Source organism: Lingula anatina, chromosome 3, assembly GCF_051362555.1.
Source record: "Lingula anatina isolate TDL-2025a chromosome 3, LinAna3.0, whole genome shotgun sequence".
Lineage (NCBI taxonomy): Eukaryota > Metazoa > Brachiopoda > Lingulata > Lingulida > Lingulidae > Lingula > Lingula anatina.
In genome coordinates, this window is record NC_141769.1 from 29,443,934 (window position 1) to 29,461,409 (window position 17,476).

A 17,476-nucleotide genomic window follows, 5' to 3' on the forward strand; every position below is an offset into this window, starting at 1 on the left:
TTCAATGGTGAGGGCCACAGCGTACCAGCCGTTGACGACATAGCCATTGTTATTGGAGATCTTGGGAATCTCCAGTGTACAGGTGGTCTAGAAGGAAAATTGGGCACAAAAATATATAAGTATAAATAATGAAATAAATATAACAAAATATTTCAACTGGCCCAATATTGAGTGTCAACCCAGTGGTAATCTATGGATCTCTTGTACAAATGTGCGTGCAACTGAAATAAAAATTAATGATTGGAATACAAAGGATATGGCGACTTATTTAATAAAATACATACGGTATGAACAAAAGTATCCACATTAATTCTGAGATACTGAACTGCTAAGCAAAAGAATTGACCACGTTCCACATACCGGTAGTTTGTCATGTAATTGTTGAAAAATGAAAGGTAAACTAAAATGCTTGGCAAAGGAAAATGTCAAAACGGGTATGTTTAACTAAATCGTTACTTAACCTCATCCAAAGTGGCGTTTGGCAGTATATTGCAGACGCTGGCACACTCGTCTGTTCCTTTGGCCCACCGACACCTCGCCCGGTCACCATCCGGATCAGTGGCAAGAAGCCTCAGGCGGAATTTGCTTCCGAAATCGGCCCTTAGTTAAAACAATTGGCAAGAATATATAATATTGTGTAGATTATAGGCAAATATGAGATTGCCATAAGATGAAATAATTTCAGATTTTTAACATTTCACTTTTATTAAAACCATTACAGATGTTCATAATGAGCTTCAATCCGTACTCTCTTTGAGGCTCGTTTATACTTTTTGTAGATCCGTAATCCTCGAACGTACGCCGTTTATAATAGTTGAAACACCGGCGTTGGAAGTGCCTTATTTAGCAGGTTGGGTGTAGGAATGTTATCCTTGGTGCTCTGAGGCTAAGAGGGAACATGTGTCCCCAGCTAGGGTACAGTCAACATACCACAGCTGAGTTTCGATCATCAATGGATATACTAATATTTGATATTTTTCTTTCTTTTTTGCACAGGCTGTTTCAAATTGTGAGCCAAATTGAAATCTCGGATGAGATATGCATAAATGGCATACAAAACCCTGAAAGTTACGAGAAAACGGTTGTACCAACCTGTATATGCCTTTGCTGACAATAACAGGACTACTGTTGGGTAATTTTGTGTCACTTCTGTTACCCAAATTGACGACTGTTTGCAACCTCCACTTGTTACCTGTGCCGTAACTCAGTGTACGCCATGAACTACCCGTAAATCTGGAATAGGCAAGACCTAGGAGACGTTAAGAGTCTTTATCAAAAAGTTAATGAATCATTAACTAAGTCATGTTATTAAGTGTTGTCTTTATGTTGGCATATTTTCAATATTTTCCATTTTGGATTTGCTTTTAAAGTCCCTCGAGGAAAGGCATGCTAATATGTCAGTTTTCAATGCCCTCCGAAATTCAGGGTGAATTCTGGCCTGGAAGGTAATTACTTTTTAAAGATCCCACCACTCACCCAACAACATATTTTCCCTGGTCCTTAAAGGTGTACAAAAACCTATTTTCTCCTTGCTCCCAATCTTCTTTCTGATTAACCTCCGTCAGGATGTAATTGTGAGGTGCAACCGTAGTTGGACTGCTACCACACCCATCTAGACACTGCCAACTCCCGCTGGGTACCGTGCCATTACGACCTATGTTGGCGGCGCTGCAAGACGAGCCACACGGTCCTCTGCCAAATGTCCATGTTGATTGCCACTGGAAGTCTACCTGTTACGTAATTACATTTATAAATTACCGTTTTCTTCAACAAAGAGAAAGGGTTTTTCAGTAAGTTACGAGATCCTTATTCTACTAGAGAAAATCAGAGACACGTTAGTACGTTTTTCGTTTTTATTTTCATTTATTTTTCATTTGGAATATTCTAATCAGCTACTTCTACCGCTCGTATACATTATTTTCTGTCATTGAAAAATTAAATAAATAAATAATTAGACTACAAAAAAAAAAAAAAAAAAAAAAAAAAAAAAAAAAAAAAAAAAAAGAGCTCACCGTGGTGATGTCTGTGGGGGAGGTTTTCCAACTAATGGTGGATCCACAGAAGTGGGCCCCTAGGTTTGATTTAAAACGTTTTTTTTTTTTTGTCAGCAAAGGTGAATAATTTGGTTAAAATAAATCATGATCAAAAGCAAAGAAATGAAACTACATGTACATCATCAAAATCTGCATTAAGTATGAAGTAAAATATTTTAGCATTATCACTGAAGAGGTGAACTAATCGTTAGTGCTATTCACATAATGAAAACTTCACATCCTGCCGGTGGCAACTCACCTTGCGTTAAATCGACTAGGATGAGGATGATAAAGGTCTTAATCACAAGAGAAGAGGTTGCGTCCCAGCGCATCTGCATTTCGTGACGGTTGTTATTGACCTATATCAATACAAACCGACATGATTTACCGTGTGATTTTTTTTTGCAACTTGGGTCTTTGTGTGACTATACGTAAACAGTTTTCCTCCAGAACATGACAGTCAGAATTTCTGTTCCTGATTAAGTTTGAGAACAGAATGTCGCTGTGAATACTTAATTTTGTCAAACTATGAATAAACAACTACAAAACGTTAAAGAAAGCGTCCATAAATTGGCATCAATTTATTGAAAAAAAAAACTATCCTTACCTTGCAGTTACCTCAAGGAAATGAAGGAAACAAATTTATCTTCCTTTCCATGGCTTTGTAAAACTAAAATAAATGGCGATGAAGGTCTCAACAAGACAGTTTCGCCGTCAAAATGCTTTTGACATTAATTATATGTCCGCAAAACTAATCAATCTCCTCTATTCGTGGGAACAAATATCGTGGACGAATGGGCGTTGAAAGAGACTTCAAGATAAAGGAATCTGACCATTACGTGAAAGTATTTGCGAAGACGATCACAAGTTGGTGACAGAGGCTTAAATCGGCCGATAATGCTCACTGTTAGCCTATCACGTTGCGTTTTGACAGCGGATTTAAGACGCTCGCATACCTTTGACTAGGAATTTTTAGGTGGAAATACAGAATTCAATATAAAAGCAGAAATGCAGTTGCACCATCACTTTTATTTTGATGTGTTATTCCTAACAAAGTGTTTGTTCATATGGAGTTGGACAATTGAATTGAAAAGGATAATATTTGAAAATGAAAAAAAAAAAAAAAACACACACACACACACACTAAAATACATGACAGTGATATAAAATTAACTTCTTTCGCTCCTGTCTGTAATTACGTGCACGTGCGTGTGTGTGTGTGTGTGTGTGTTTGCGCTTATTATAATATAAGGGTTGTTCGAAAAGCTTTATACCCCAAGTGCACTTCAAACGTGTAATGAAGTCGATGTATACCATGCTAAGCAGTATGTGTTTACAGTAATGTGTACCCTGTCAGGCTGTTATCACAAGCACCAGTTACAGTAAACTTTAGGATTAAGTGATACAAATGATTTGACATTAAGCGGTTATTTATCTCCGGTAGCTAAGATATAAGGCGCGATTGCCGTCATTTGAAACGTGCACGACGACTTAATGCCTAACTTTGTCAGCAGAATATTTCCAGTATAAATAATAAGTTTTCGCGTTGAAGTCAATATGCAAATATCATAAAAACACAAAATTTACCAGATTACATAACATTTACCGTCTTCATATCAAATTAAATCCAAAACTTATTTCATATCTGGGAATTAAATGTACACCGAACTTATTGTAAATGTTTTAAACATTATAACAAATAGACATTGTTTTGAAAATTAAAGTTGTACCATGACTAAATGAAAATGTCATATCGCTGGAACTGCGACAGAATTTAGTCAGAGCTCCAGTATTCCTACAGCCATATTGTTCTTGCTAGTTTGGCATGTTCCAAATGTGACCGTTATTACCCACACTCTCAGCATCCATCCACATATATTTCAATCATTGAGAGCTAGCTCAACTTCTTCCCTGCCTGTCTCTTGTGCGGAATTTTGATGTGCCTTATATGAATTGAACGGTGCAGGTTTCCGACGTCTGAAAAAAGTATATATCGTATAACGGATCTAAACTTCTTCGTGGAGTATGTCTATCAGTTTAATATAGTGGCACTGCCATGTAAACCTATTCTTAGGATTATCAAAATGGGCACATACATTCTTTTTTTTTCATTCCGTATACATTTTAATACTCCACTTCCAGTAAGCAGCTTTCCAGAGGGCATGAATATCGCTAAATCATAAGACCAATGGTAATTAACGAATAACAAATTCAATTGAAGTGAATTTGCTTTTTATCACAAGACAAAGATTTCCAAAACGTACCCGCGTTTCCCACTCACAATGCACCAAATACAAGCTGGAACAAGTAAAAGTAACAGTAAGCTCAGCCAGCTTAGTTCCTTATCTGATGAGAGCGTGGGTTTGCCGGTCTCGTTGTACACTGAAAACGAACGTTATAAACAAATCATTCTACATGTAGGACGCGTATTGAAATATACATGCACTGTTATAATAAGTAAAATAATAATTATAGTGCATTCTTTCGTTGTGCTGAAACGACCCTGAACCACAATTCTTGAATTATTCACATGCTTTGGCACTAGAAATGAAACAATTTGTACAATGTTCAATAGTTAGGTTTATGGCCATTTATCAATGACATTTCGCGCGCTAACTTTTAAGTATTGTTTGCTAGTTTCTTAATCTAAAAAATTGAGTATCTATCCAGCTTACATATATCAGAATTTTTTGTCTGTGTTCTGTGATACGTGGAATTCTTGTCTGCCGATGGTCTGATGTCTGTAATATTCTTCACACACGGTGATGTACCACACCATTCTAATTGTTAGAAAACATAACCACTTATTATTGTCATAGGGGGAAATTTGTAAAGATATGTAAAAAAAAAGGGTGAGCAAAATGGCTGGTCGCATCTCTGCGTTCACCATAAGTTTTGCCCTAGTATTTTTACTGTACTGCAAACCATTTAAAGTGTAGAAAGAAGTCACATGTCAAATCACCTAAATATTAGACTGAGGGCACCTATAGGCAAATTAATAAAAAAAAGTTTTACTGAAGGAAGAATACTCTAGCATACATCGAATCATACATTTCGTAATCCATTTTGTATTCGTGGACGGATTAATTGAAGGTACAGGACAGGACCAAGATTTACTCTCGGAAGGTAGTTTTGAAAGCTATCGTGAAGGCGACCAGAGATGGCATACCTATCTCGCAGTTGACGCCGGTAAAGCCCACCAAACACGTGCAGGTATACCCGAGGTACATATTGCTGCACTTACCACCATTCCAACATGGGTTGCTGGAACATTCGTCAATATCTGAAAACAAGGTTGAACTTTATTTATCTATTCCTCTTTAAGCCGCAGTAAATTTTAAAAATAAGCAGACGCACTGGTAGTCAGCACCTCGAAAATATGAAAAGGAGTTGTATTGAAAGCCTATCTGTTGAAGAAGGTAAAAATACATGAATCAAAACGTTGAGATTTAGAACATTGGCATAACGTATTCTGAAGGACAGATTTTAAGGTACTCGTTGCTAGGGAACTAGGGGCATCTGTAAAACTCTTACCATTTGCTCGCAACTTGATGCATTCATATTGACTGGGCATCCTATAAAAGGAACTTTCTGACATTGAACCAAGTTTAAACATTATTTAAACCCAAGTTCAACTTTTTAGTGACATGATCATATCATTATTTAATACTACAATATCATTACTGAGAATCCGTAGAAAATCCGTTAACGGTATTTTTTTAGTCAAATATAAATAAACATCCTAGTGACCATACTTAGTACATACGTTCTCTCGTCTACGGCCTCACAACACAGTACGCTCTCTCCGACTTGGCCGGACCTGGCGTCCATTCTATATCGACGTACTTGGAACCCGGTATCCCAGTGCTGTCGTCCCGAAGAACGCTTTTCCTCGTTCCGGCAGGAGACACGACGTGTATGGCATTTATTCTGAAACAACTCATTTATAAATATGCACGTTTACATTCAAGTTTTTTTAGACAGACTTTTTGGTATGCGACTTTACAGGTCGTCTGATTTGTGAGCTAAGTGTGGTACTTCTGATCTTTCACCAACTGCTATTTAACCAAATGGACACGGTGCTCTAGAAACGTTGGAAAACGCAAAGAATACAACTGTCGTCTATTGTGATCTAATTTAAATCAGATAGCCCGGAGTAAAAGTGTCGAGATCGGTCTACTCAACTCTCGTGTGCAAGCGCCTTTTGATACTGCTGAAATGTACATTTTTTTTTCCACTGACCGACTTAAAATACTTGTTGATCTAACAGGCCAAAACACTACGTCTATTCGTTTATCTGGCCAATAGTAGGCGCTTCTCAACCTTCGAACATTGACTGATTCGGTGAAAATTAATAAGCTATCGAACTACCCTTTGTTTTCTTCATCCGAAAATTTAATACACAATACTATCTACAGTTGTACACTGAACATATTCAATACCAGCTGCTATCAATGAATATTGGTGTATGTATTCTTACGGTGCTGCTGCCTGTCCTGGTATGGCATGTACACGACCTCTGAAGGTGCCCCCTGGCGGTATAGGCACAGTGGCGCCGTCTGTAGTTTGTCCACACTGGGTTATCCTGGGTGGGGTGGCACCGTATGCAATGGGCGGTGTTTGGATTAGAAACTGAAATAAAAAAGGTTATGTGAAATATGTCAACACTGTACATGTACGTTTAAATTGCATAAATTGTGATACACATGTAGAACCCTTTCTGATGATGGTCTAATTTTTCATCAAAAATATAAGGAAAACTGAAAATTCCAATTTCAACTACTGGACAATCTAACGTATTTAAATAATGTAACGTATCTAACGTGGACAATCTAATTAAGATTCTCAGGATTATGTGCAAGGTGCATTGAAAACGCATCAACCACTTCCGTCCCCGTACCTGTAGGGGAACAGCGCTAAGTGGGTCGTTAACTGTTTTGATCGTCCCACCTTGGGTGATGTTACGCCGAGGAAAATCTTCCACGGTTAAGGCAACCGCGTACCAGCCAAACTCGTAGTATCTCAGACGACGAATGACCTGTGGTATAGTTAGGATACAGCGCTCCTATGGAAAATAGACGTTTTTTATTTGCAGTTTGCACATAAAAGATTTCTTATAAAAAGATTACTAAAAGATAGAATCAAAATTAAAAAGATTTAAAAGTATATAAATGTAATGGAAGGCGTCCTTAAAAGGTGAAATATTCGGCCAAAAACAATGTGATAAGCCTGAAGAAACTTAAAAGCACCTCGTCCAGTCTAGCGTTAGGAAGAAGACGACAAACGCTGGCACATTCATCTGCTCCCTCGGCCCATCTGCATCTCACGTGATCGCCATCTGGGTCTGCTACTCCCAGTTTCAGGACAAATCTGCCCCCGTAATTAGCTCTGAAAAAATGGTTGGTTTCTTGATTAATAATATAGATAAACAGGAATGGAAACAATAAAACTCCACTACGACCAAAAGCCATACACTTGTGCTTGATACAAGCATTCCATTGTTTAACCGTCTACGTCACATAATAATGCCCACATCATCCTATTGCCTAAAAGGGGTTGATTTAGGACCTGAAATCTCGCAATAATTTAACCCCCTTACCTATATATACCTTTGCTTGCAATAACCGGGCTGTTGTTTGGGCGCCGTGTGTCACTGCGGGTGCCCAAGATAACCTCAGTCTGTATCCGCCAGATGTCATTACCTCCACCATATGATAAACTCCGCCAGTTACCGCCTGTGAAACTGTGACATTGTGTTAGAGAAGATATGTGCTGTTATGCTGATCGTCTTATCTAATACAATATGTTTAGTTTTGTCATGCTATTGACAATTTGAGACCCAGAATGTAAAAGGTGATACGATGTAATCCTTTATCACGTTTATAACGTTCAACATAGTACATGCAGAAAAACCCATATACATACCCTATAATGTAATTTCCCTGAGCAGGAAAAGTATAGCTAAAACTATTGGCCCCTTGTTCCCATCCCTCACTTTCACTGACATCCGTTACAATATACGAGTCTGGCACTATATTGATGAGGGAGGAGCATCCCTTCAGACATTGCCACATTCCCTGACTGGATGTCCCGTTCTTGCCAATCTTTTCAACGGAACAGCCGCCCCCACAGGGACCTTGTCCGAAAGTCCAGGCGGATTGCCATTGGAAAAGAACCTAGAATCATTAATTGTCAGCTGGTAAAAGAAACAGTGCAAGGTACACACATTGTAAATTATACGTTAAGCATCCGAGATAGCCTAAAACGAGCGTAAAGTCACTGTGTGACGTCATAGAGACCAGAAAACGTGCGAGAAGGCGAGTAGGGTAGGGTTAAGTTCGAGCGATAGGGTGAATATACAATGCAAAAATTTCAGCCATACACCGTGAAAGCGTACCGTTTTGCAGAAGATTAATATTGTACATGTAGACGACATTAAGCATAAAATGACTGAATCCTTTATTGACGTATATATAGCACAATTTGTAACATTTTCGTTAGCACAAAGGACACCGTGGCACGTTTGTTCTTTGTGTACGTTGGGCTTTTGTACAAATCTAAAAAAAAAGAAAAAATTACACAAGTATGCGATAAATAATAAACTCATAGAAACAAACTACAATATATGCGTTAAAGTAAAAAAAATACATTTTACAATTACTCACATTATATGCTGTCTACGGTTCCAAACACAGGTGACCGACTAGTATGCTTGCTACTTGTCTACTAAATTCTCTCGAGATTTCTATGCCATGCACAACCAAAACCACGTGACTGATTACTGTTCACATAACTAAGAGTGACCACAGGGACATGTGACTTGGCGCACTAACAATTAATTCTTCGGCTTTTTATTCCTTGTCGTACCGCACTGGCTTGTCTGCATGTTATTTCCTAACCCACTCACGAGACTTAGGGCTAGCAGTCCAGTGGAGAATCAAAGAGATAAGCGAGTAGCGTAAGTCGGTGCATGGTTATACAAAAAAAAATTGTTTCGCCTAGATTCACTCTACAATTCTGGCTGGGAACATTTTTTGCGTGTCTAGGTAGGTGGTGTGTTTGTTGGGGGAGGGGACGTCCCCATGTGCGGTACGAGTACCTGGTCTCCCCTCTCCAGAGTGAAATAAAAAGACCTTCGAGTAAAGGCAACTTGGTATTACATGTACACGTATATCGCTTGTTTTCTTGTAAGCACAAAGTACGGGTTAACTATGTTATTGAATGACATAATATCACGTAGTAATGTCAAAACACATCAGTATGTAATACCTTATGTTTGTTAGCGCGCTGTAAATACATGTAGCATAATACCAGACCATACAGTGTATGCCATGTACGTAATAACAGGCACCACGGGGGGGGGGGGGGGGGGGGGGGTTATATTTTGCTCCATAGCCCACCTCCCATTGATTCTTTATTCGGCTGAAGTGGATCTCTGCACACTCAATGCACAAATAATATGTGCTTTCTTTTCAGAGGCCATCAGGGTGATGAAGAACAGTGCACACAAAGCCAGATAAAATATATGTGAATATTTAGTGAGAAAAGAAACTCGGGGGCCCTGGAAGAGGGTCAATATGTGATATGAGGGAAGTGGGCGAAGAAATATACTGTTTTGAGGAACGTCTTGCTCGAAAACAGGAAATTTTCAACATTTAAAATCCACTCCTATTGTAAGAGATTACTAGAGACTCGTCTCAACTGTCCTCTCTGGTACCTAATACGATGAGTTTCAAGGGTTTTTATACCTGAGGATCCTGAAAAAGTGACGTTGGAAGGAAAAAAAAGCTCTTTTGTAAAATATTCAAGTCTATTACCTGTCTTGGGTTCAGAGGGGATGGCTTCCAGCTGATAGTTGATCCGCAGAAATGACTGCCTGGAACAGAGTCGCAGCTATCAAGGCAGTTCCATTTTGAAATATAAAAAATACCTTCAAATGATGTATGTTTGTAAATCAACAATGGATCCAGGGGAGGGAGGGGGAGGCAGTGCCCAACTTATTACAAGTATATTGTCCTCGACTAATGTTTTAATTATAATTATTTTGCCCCTCCCCCCACCTCCCCCCCCCCCCACCCAGTTGTGGAATCGGCAGTGTACAAGTATTTCGATAACAGCTGTCGACTAATCTTTTTAACCGTCAACTATCATCACATATACTACATGTAAATGAAAAACATGTAAACGTCACTGTAAATGAAAAACATCACCAGCTTTACCTTTTACATTGATGATTATAAGAAGGCGAATCACAGTCTTGAGCATGTGGACCGCTGTGGACATGATGAATCACTTTAAAATCTGCATTGACAAACCAAAGGAATTTACAACAAATTAGACGGATTTCGACAGAAATCTAAATTAGATCGAATCTTCTATATAGGACGACATGGTTTAAAGAAAACACCACGCAGAGAATGTAGCAGTTATAGTATTATACGGTGTAGTTTAGAGTCAAAACTTACCCTGTTCTGGTAATACAACAAATGCTTAAATTTCTGAAAGTTTATAAGCAAACTCGATTCCAGCACATGCACTTTACCCTTAGCTAATTGCGTAGTTATGTACTATGTATTGACAGTTTAACACCCCATTCTCATAGATTAGATCGACCTACATTGGATCGACCTAACTCCCTGGGGGTTCACGCTAAATAGCTGTCAGCCGGGCGGACACGAAAGTTAATTACCCCTTAAAGCTTGTAGTAGGCGGGGACGGACACTTAAGGGGGATTATCTGACAGTAATCTAGTGAGACTCCCCGCGGTGATAGATCGATCTAAAAGTTGTGAGAACAGAGCCTTAAGATGAGCTGGGCATGAGTCATAGGGCTACATGTATCTCATCGGGATCAGTTCCTGGTGAAAGATCTCAGAGTGGGATCGAAACGTTGGACCGCTGTTAATCAAAAGGCAAGTTCCAATATATGCTCCACCTCTATTATGAATGTTAATATCCTTTTTCAGTCGCAATCAAACCCGAAACTAAAAATCAGAAGAAGACGAAGAAGCAGTTAAAATTCGGACTTAAAATGTAAGTTGGGTTATTCTAAGTGATAAATTGAACAATTGACAAATATCGATCCTGTTGGGAGACTCAAAAGATATTGTAAACCCATCCCAGTAATCAATGCTTGAAAATATTAGCGCGTTATTCGGAAAAATGAACAAAATCACTGTTCAATATTTTTTCGTTGCCGATTGCGCCATTAAACCAGATATGAGGATAATACAACACACGTCACCCTTATAGAACGAAATATAATGTAACACCCCTATTGCCTGCGTACAGTGGAAGACTTATTGAAAATACATGTATTAGTTAGTTTGCTTTACACAATAATGAGTTGAAAATGCACTCAGTTCAAGAGAAGTCGACGCTCAGCTTCAATACAGGCGATTTCGAACACCTCATACAGTGAAAATACGTGAGACTGTCAAAGCACAATTAATGTACAAACTGGAAACAACAAGAAAAAAATTGAACCTTGACGAATAAAAACATATTCAGTTGGCTCGGAGAAAGCAGAGTGAATTCATCTCTATCTGACATGCACTCTTACGTTACTCGGCAACAATGCAGGTGATTCTGGCAATTTTTTTAATAATTTCTGAATGACACACTTAGCGTACGCCTGCGCTGAGACTACGCGTTCTTTAACATTTTGAGGCTATTATCTTATGTCGATACGTTTTTGAAACTGTCTGTGGCTTAATATTGGGTGGCTGTATCCGACAGGTCTTTCTCGATATGAGCGTCAAAGAAATGGGAATGATTGTTGTCTTTGTGTTCGTGTTGGACATCGCACAAGGTAAGTACAGTTTAAGGTCGTAACACTGAGAATAAAATTGGAGTCATTTGACTCTCTAGTCAGAGTCCAGCACCCCTTGACCCTCATGGAGTTAATTTGTCTCCTACATAAGGGTCAAATTACCCCACTACCAGAGCTTTAGACTCTGTTATCAGAGTCAAACACCCCCCGGCTCTCATGGAGTCAATCTGACTCTAAAATCAGAGTCAAATTATCGGGGGCCAGTGTCTGGCTGACCCCTTTCACCGACTCTTTTCGCTCGCTGGACAGTAAGCTTCGTTTCATTACTTGTTATGGCAGTGAGCAGACGGCGTGGAGAGAACAGTTTTCATCATCCTTTGTCAGTATAAACATTACTTTATTGGCCATAGATGGTTTTTATGCATGAACAAGTGGTTTTCTGTGTGTTTCTGCATGCAGAACTCGTGATTACTGGCCCGGGCTTTCAGTTGCCACACCCTTTATGTGATATGTTGGTATACAGGTCAGCAGGTTTTGTTTCCAGGTTGTAGGTTTGACCCACCAATGCATGTCAGTGGAGTGGTATGCTCACTCATTGGTATATTTGTGGTATATTGTGGTATATATGTGTGTGTGCCATGCTGTTTATTACCAGATTTACAAACTGTTTGTTGCTATTTCAAAACCACATGTGACCGCATAGCCTTAGTGGTTGGGGTGCCCGCCTGTGGGTTCGAGCCTGTCTCACAACTATCTAAAATAAACGAAATTTGCTGTCTTTCTCCTTGGCGCTATTGTTTTTTTTTTTTTTTGTTCATGATGTGCCAAGGAGTCAAAAATTCCTTAATATGGGGGTCATGGTGACTCTTTTGTAGAGATAAATCAAGGGATGGAGGGATGTGTGAATGGAGTCAATTGTGACCCTCCTGTGGGGTCTGGGGTGGCATTTCTCCACCGGAGTCAACTTGACTCCAATTGGGAGTTATTTTAGGCACCGCTGCTGGACTCCAAGTTTGGAGTCACTTGGACTCCGATTTTATTCTCAGTGAACTGCTTTGGATATAGCTTTATTGAAGCTAAATATATATTATCTCGGCTAATGCTGACCTATATATTAATGTCGTCAGTGTGAGCACCACATCCGCTTGTAAAGCATATAAAGGTATATCAACTTTAATTCATTACACACCAGCATCTTTTAAGAACACGTATTGTGGAATCTATCCTCATTGTCAAAAGTCTGTCAATAAATATGACAATATAGCAATATGTTAAAGAAAGCACCCTAGCTCTCCTTGTACAACAGTATAGTAGGTTTTTGAGGTTTTGGAGTGTACATCTGAAACTTGTTAGCAAAACTGCATGTGTAGTCTTTCAACATGTGAGTTTACAAAGACCTCTTGGTCCAAATACCACAGTTGCACTGTACCAGTAACATTAGTATTGTCATTGAAGCGACTAGTTTTTTTATAGAGGCCTGATGGAACCGCTTACTGGGGAATATTATTTAAAATGGTGTTGTGAGTTCTTTATTCTTACCAGAATGAAGCATAAAGCGAAGTACATTTCAAAAGTCTCCCTCTCCGAAAGCAATTATCTACGTAACACTTGAAAACGCGACCCCTGGTGTCACGCAGGAACTATAAACATACAAGTATTGTAAACAATACACAATCACTACGTGTATATGTAAGCTTTCGTAGCTCTCTTAATAAGGTTTTTAAGAGTTGCTTTATTTATGCGTGTACGAGAAAACAAACTCCCCAGGATCACTATCTTAAGTGATGTTCTTAAAGGGATAATAACTCTTCGTATGATATCTATATTTTACAATTAAAACCTTGTGAATAACTCATAGAAATATAATATATTCTGTTTTACCACAAAAACAGCAGTTATAGCTTTTATTCTGATATCTGAACTTGTCTTTAGACCACGTGACCTCCATTGATGTCTATACTCTGTTAAAATCTCTTAAGAGATTTTAACAAAAAACCAAACTTTTTAGAAAAAAACCAGGGACTAACTTTGAATGTAAAAATGGATTCATTAACCATTGGTAAGTATGGGAAAATTGTTGTTTACTCCAGGAAAATTCATTTTTTGGCCGAAACGAAGAGTTATTATTGCTTTAAGTTCAAGCCCGATGGATATTTTACTTCTAGGAGGGTGACCTTTACGGCTTTGGCTTTGTAGATTTCGGTTTTGATCTTTTTGGAGTTACAAAATTAATGTCGCATGCACAAGTGACATTTCAATTATTATTATTATTATTATTATTATTATTATTATTATTATATATTTCTAATGGTAAACCAAATGAATTCTTAACAGTCTTACTTTTCCAGGAAGCCGATTTTGTGGATCTACAATAAGTTGGCAGCCGTCTCTTACTAATTACAACAAGGTAATCCACTTTCCAAGGGTAGACGTGGATTATTATTATTATTATTAGAATAGTTTTAATTTTGACTAAAAATAACCCAGTACTGTTTGTTACAGTGTTATTTCGCTAAAAATTTCCTTGAATTTCTCAACCATCTCTTTCCCATATTGTGCCCAGGTTAACTTTCAATGGCAGTCTTCCTGGATGCTGGGGGCTGGTCCTTGTGGCACTGGGTGTAACGAAAGAAATATTGGTACCATGGGGAGCTTTAGTTTAGGACAATGGAGGTGTTTGTCCGGCTGTGGGTCCACTCTGAATTTAGCCCTCCATCAATACGTTGTCACTGACATTAGCGTTCAAGAAAACTGGGAGCAAGGAGCTGATAGTTTCTCCTACACATTTCCTGACCAGGGAGAATACGTGGTGGGGTAGGTAGTTTGCAGGTACAACGAAACGTACTAATAACGACCAGGGAATTATGGGTAACAATGTTACCCATCCCTCCGCCAAGGAGGTTATGTATTTGCTTCCTTTTTTCTGTTAGCAAGATTGTGGAAAAATGTAGACTGATTTTGGTACTTAAAATGTTTAGAAACTGTCAGAAAGGGACCTAGATATTGTTGGTTGTCCATAAATCAATTTAGGATTAATAAGTTTATTTCTTGTCTGTCTGTTAGAAACATTATGCAAAACGTTGAGGAAGGATTTTGATGAAATTTTCATAAAATGTCTGGAGAAAATCCAATGTTAAAACTTTGGTGGCGGCCCCTTATATATTGCAATAGTACTCTGGTCTGTTTCCGAGGATCCGACTAATACTAAAAAAAGAAGACGAAGAAGAATAAAACGACAATAATGATGATAAATCATCATTACAGCAGATAAATTTTTCGAAGTGGCCAATAGTTTCTATTCCATTCTATTTTCCGAACAAAGTGTTTTCATAGTTGGTAATATAAAATAGCGGAGGACCACTGGAAGTCATGTTTGTGCTGGACACAAGTGCTTACCAGGTGCAAATATTTTCTGTGCACCGATCCCTACCAAAGACAAAATAATACAGACATTAGAAACATTGGCACACCGATATAACAATAATTGCTCTCTCAAAGACATTTATACTATTTTTTTCAAAATCTGTAAAATTCCCTGTACTGTAGGATAACATTAAGCAAATCAGTCTTAAAATTATCGCGCTGTTGTGGCCAGTATTACACATTTTAGTTTATCTGGATATCTCTTGGCTGCCTTGATGTTGAAACCTTCAAAAGAATTTTGTATACCGGTAAAACTACATAGTTGGTTATGCTCTGTATTTAGATTTACTGGCCATGCATGGCGAAGATTAGACTATGGTAGTGGCGGGAGTTGGCTAGTGCAAACCGCAGTCAACCTCGGCAACAGAAACGACACCGGTCATCCAAACAGCAGTCCTGTAACTGCAAGTAAAGCCATTTACAGGTCAGTGGAAATACAATACCAAATATAAAGGCGCCTAGTTTGATAGCTCTGCTCTCTGTCTTAACACGCAGAAGTAATTGCTTCGCTACCTGACGTAAGGGGCTCGGCTCGGTACGTTATCATTTATTTCCTTATTTGCTTAAATAATAAAAATAAATACATATACCTATGAGGCAATAAAACTAAATGTAGAACAATAAACAACAATAAATATTAAAAGTCAGTGCCAAGAAATTGTCTTGAAAGACTTACCTGTACCTCTTAGAATATCAGTAAAGAGGAGAAATAATGCCCTTAAATGTCTCCTGGACAAAAAAAGAGTAAAACCCCAAAATCGGTCTCTGGCAAGATAATGTTGCAAATGCCGTTTGCATATGTTATGACGCAAATCTAGGCGTCTACCGCGGTAAGTTACTTTGTGAAGAGAGTCTTCTTAGTGGTTTTTTTACTGGTCAATGTTTCAACTGCCGAACTGTTTATGCAATCCTTGAGATCAGTCATAACGCTTCAAGTTGTCAAAGGAGAGGTATGGGATTAAAAACCAAAACCATTTTTGTCATTCCCCATATTCTTAAAATGTTTGTAACGCTCAAAATAAAAAGGAACGTAGTAAAAAAACATACACATGTATAATACTTCACCAATTTCAGGGCCATGTTCGGCTGCGAATTCCAGCTCCAGATCCCTGTGCAAGATCCAGACGGGGACGCGGTCCGCTGTCGTTGGGCGACTTGTAAAGAGTGCGCGAGTGTTTGTAACTCTTTACCGGGTGCCATATTAGATGAGGTACGACTATCATGTTATAAAACACGCAATATATCGGTTATCATGTGACAGGGTAAATAAATATTTATAACAGGACTCAGTAACCCTGGTAGTAGAAAATCTGACGTAATCAAACGGTAAGTTTGCGTTTAAATGGGATTTAGACTATCTGGGGGCTCTGAAACCATTTATTGACGCCAACTTTTCCTTACAAGTGTACATCTCACTAATTTTGAACGGTTATTGCCCTGCTGTTATAAAATAGTCATAAGGCACACATTTTGCAAAACTTGATATACGGAACTGTTTTTTTTTTCTATCGCTTTGATTCACTCAAATTGAACGGTATCGTATTTTGTTTTTGTTCGTTTGTTTATCGCATGTATTCCAGGAGACATGCACCCTCACAATCCCCATGGTGTCCACAGAGAACGGGTACAGAGACGGAGGTTGGTATGCTGTAGCGTTGACTGTCGAGGACTTTCCGCAGACGACAATTGAACAGGGAGGCAGGTTAAAAAGACCTACAGACAGATTGTGTTCGATTCCCTTACAGGTAGCGACTGAATTGGCATTGTTCAGTTTGGTTGAGATAGAAAGAAGGGGTTTGAGATTTTAGTTACTCATGCAGGAAGCAACCAATTGGAACAAAGGCTATTTAGCAATATTTTTTCAAATACGCCATATGAATTTCATATGGCATAACCGAAAAATTCTGTAAATCGCTCTCTTTCAGAAGGAGAGATTTACATTTATGAGCATGCGGGTATCCACCGCTGTTAGTGAACTGAATTTAGACACACACTTGATAATCTGACATTATTCTTCTTCTTCTTCTTATTATTATTTTCTAGTTTCTTATCACCACTCCTCACCTTGGGAAATGTTTGCAACTGTTTTGATGGAGGACAGACGGCGTCATTGCTTAAAGGTTTTAAAGTGTTCGCATAAGGTTGGCAACAGGTCGTCAGCGATCGTTGACACGTGAAGGCCCATTTTTGTGCACTTGATGATGAAAAATATCAGTTAAATAAAAATAATTTAATCAGCAACGTATAAT

The 17,476-nt window shown here is 38.6% G+C and overlaps 3 protein-coding genes across 7 annotated transcripts; 1 reads left to right on the forward strand and 2 right to left on the reverse strand.

The window, feature by feature from the left end:
* Positions 1 to 233: 233 nt before the first annotated feature.
* On the reverse strand, positions 234 to 2,371 carry LOC147763190 (uncharacterized). The gene is made up of 5 exons (XM_087008776.1): positions 2,293 to 2,371; positions 2,013 to 2,071; positions 1,477 to 1,730; positions 1,093 to 1,233; positions 234 to 600 (listed from the first exon to the last, which is right to left on the reverse strand). Exons 1-5 carry the CDS (start codon positions 2,369 to 2,371, stop codon positions 453 to 455), a joined length of 681 nt encoding a protein of 226 aa, XP_086864902.1. The 3' UTR covers positions 234 to 452.
* A 2,830-nt stretch (positions 2,372 to 5,201) lies between these two features.
* LOC147763191 (uncharacterized) lies at positions 5,202 to 10,834 on the reverse strand. Of its 3 annotated transcripts, none has more exons than XM_087008658.1 (11): positions 10,499 to 10,834; positions 10,253 to 10,334; positions 9,851 to 9,909; positions 7,959 to 8,209; positions 7,633 to 7,776; positions 7,283 to 7,421; positions 6,934 to 7,071; positions 6,514 to 6,665; positions 5,800 to 5,963; positions 5,568 to 5,608; positions 5,202 to 5,316 (listed from the first exon to the last, which is right to left on the reverse strand). In XM_087008658.1, the coding sequence occupies exons 2-9, from the start codon at positions 10,314 to 10,316 to the stop codon at positions 5,810 to 5,812; spliced, it is 1,101 nt and encodes a 366-aa protein (XP_086864784.1). In that variant the 5' UTR covers positions 10,317 to 10,334; positions 10,499 to 10,834; the 3' UTR covers positions 5,202 to 5,316; positions 5,568 to 5,608; positions 5,800 to 5,809. The 3 variants fall into 3 exon arrangements, with proteins under 3 accessions (XP_086864784.1, XP_086864782.1, XP_086864783.1); XM_087008656.1 differs by having other exon boundaries at positions 6,934 to 7,098; XM_087008657.1 differs by lacking the exon at positions 10,499 to 10,834 and having other exon boundaries at positions 6,934 to 7,098; positions 10,253 to 10,364.
* On the forward strand, positions 8,839 to 17,468 carry LOC147763192 (integrin beta-like protein C). Of its 3 annotated transcripts, XM_087008661.1 has the most exons (9): positions 8,839 to 8,991; positions 10,999 to 11,065; positions 11,771 to 11,843; positions 14,153 to 14,211; positions 14,368 to 14,618; positions 15,511 to 15,651; positions 16,302 to 16,437; positions 16,808 to 16,972; positions 17,271 to 17,468. In XM_087008661.1, exons 3-9 carry the CDS (start codon positions 11,783 to 11,785, stop codon positions 17,316 to 17,318), a joined length of 861 nt encoding a protein of 286 aa, XP_086864787.1. In that variant the 5' UTR covers positions 8,839 to 8,991; positions 10,999 to 11,065; positions 11,771 to 11,782; the 3' UTR covers positions 17,319 to 17,468. The 3 variants fall into 3 exon arrangements, with proteins under 3 accessions (XP_086864787.1, XP_086864786.1, XP_086864788.1); XM_087008660.1 differs by having other exon boundaries at positions 16,808 to 17,468; XM_087008662.1 differs by lacking the exon at positions 11,771 to 11,843 and having other exon boundaries at positions 16,808 to 17,468.
* The last annotated feature ends 8 nt before the right edge of the window (positions 17,469 to 17,476 follow it).

What these genes read in the sequence shown, in the direction of transcription:
- LOC147763190 (XM_087008776.1), bottom strand. Translation starts at nt 2,371, where the DNA reads ATGCAGATGCGCTGGGACGCAACCTCTTCTCTTGTGATTAAGACCTTT. An exon ending in CAGGGAAAATATGTTGTTGG is followed by an intron (nt 1,234 to 1,476) that starts GTGAGTGGTGGG and finishes TGCCTATTCCAG; the next exon opens with ATTTACGGGTAGTTCATGGC. An exon ending in GTCAGCAAAGGCATATACAG is followed by an intron (nt 601 to 1,092) that starts GTTGGTACAACC and finishes GTTTTAACTAAG; the next exon opens with GGCCGATTTCGGAAGCAAAT.
- LOC147763191 (XM_087008656.1), bottom strand. Translation starts at nt 10,316, where the DNA reads ATGTCCACAGCGGTCCACATGCTCAAGACTGTGATTCGCCTTCTTATA. An exon ending in TATAATCATCAATGTAAAAG is followed by an intron (nt 9,910 to 10,252) that starts GTAAAGCTGGTG and finishes ACTCTGTTCCAG; the next exon opens with GCAGTCATTTCTGCGGATCA. An exon ending in GCAAGCAAAGGTATATATAG is followed by an intron (nt 7,422 to 7,632) that starts GTAAGGGGGTTA and finishes CCATTTTTTCAG; the next exon opens with AGCTAATTACGGGGGCAGAT.
- LOC147763192 (XM_087008660.1), top strand. Translation starts at nt 11,783, where the DNA reads ATGAGCGTCAAAGAAATGGGAATGATTGTTGTCTTTGTGTTCGTGTTG. An exon ending in CTCTTACTAATTACAACAAG is followed by an intron (nt 14,212 to 14,367) that starts GTAATCCACTTT and finishes TATTGTGCCCAG; the next exon opens with GTTAACTTTCAATGGCAGTC. An exon ending in GCAAGTAAAGCCATTTACAG is followed by an intron (nt 15,652 to 16,301) that starts GTCAGTGGAAAT and finishes CACCAATTTCAG; the next exon opens with GGCCATGTTCGGCTGCGAAT.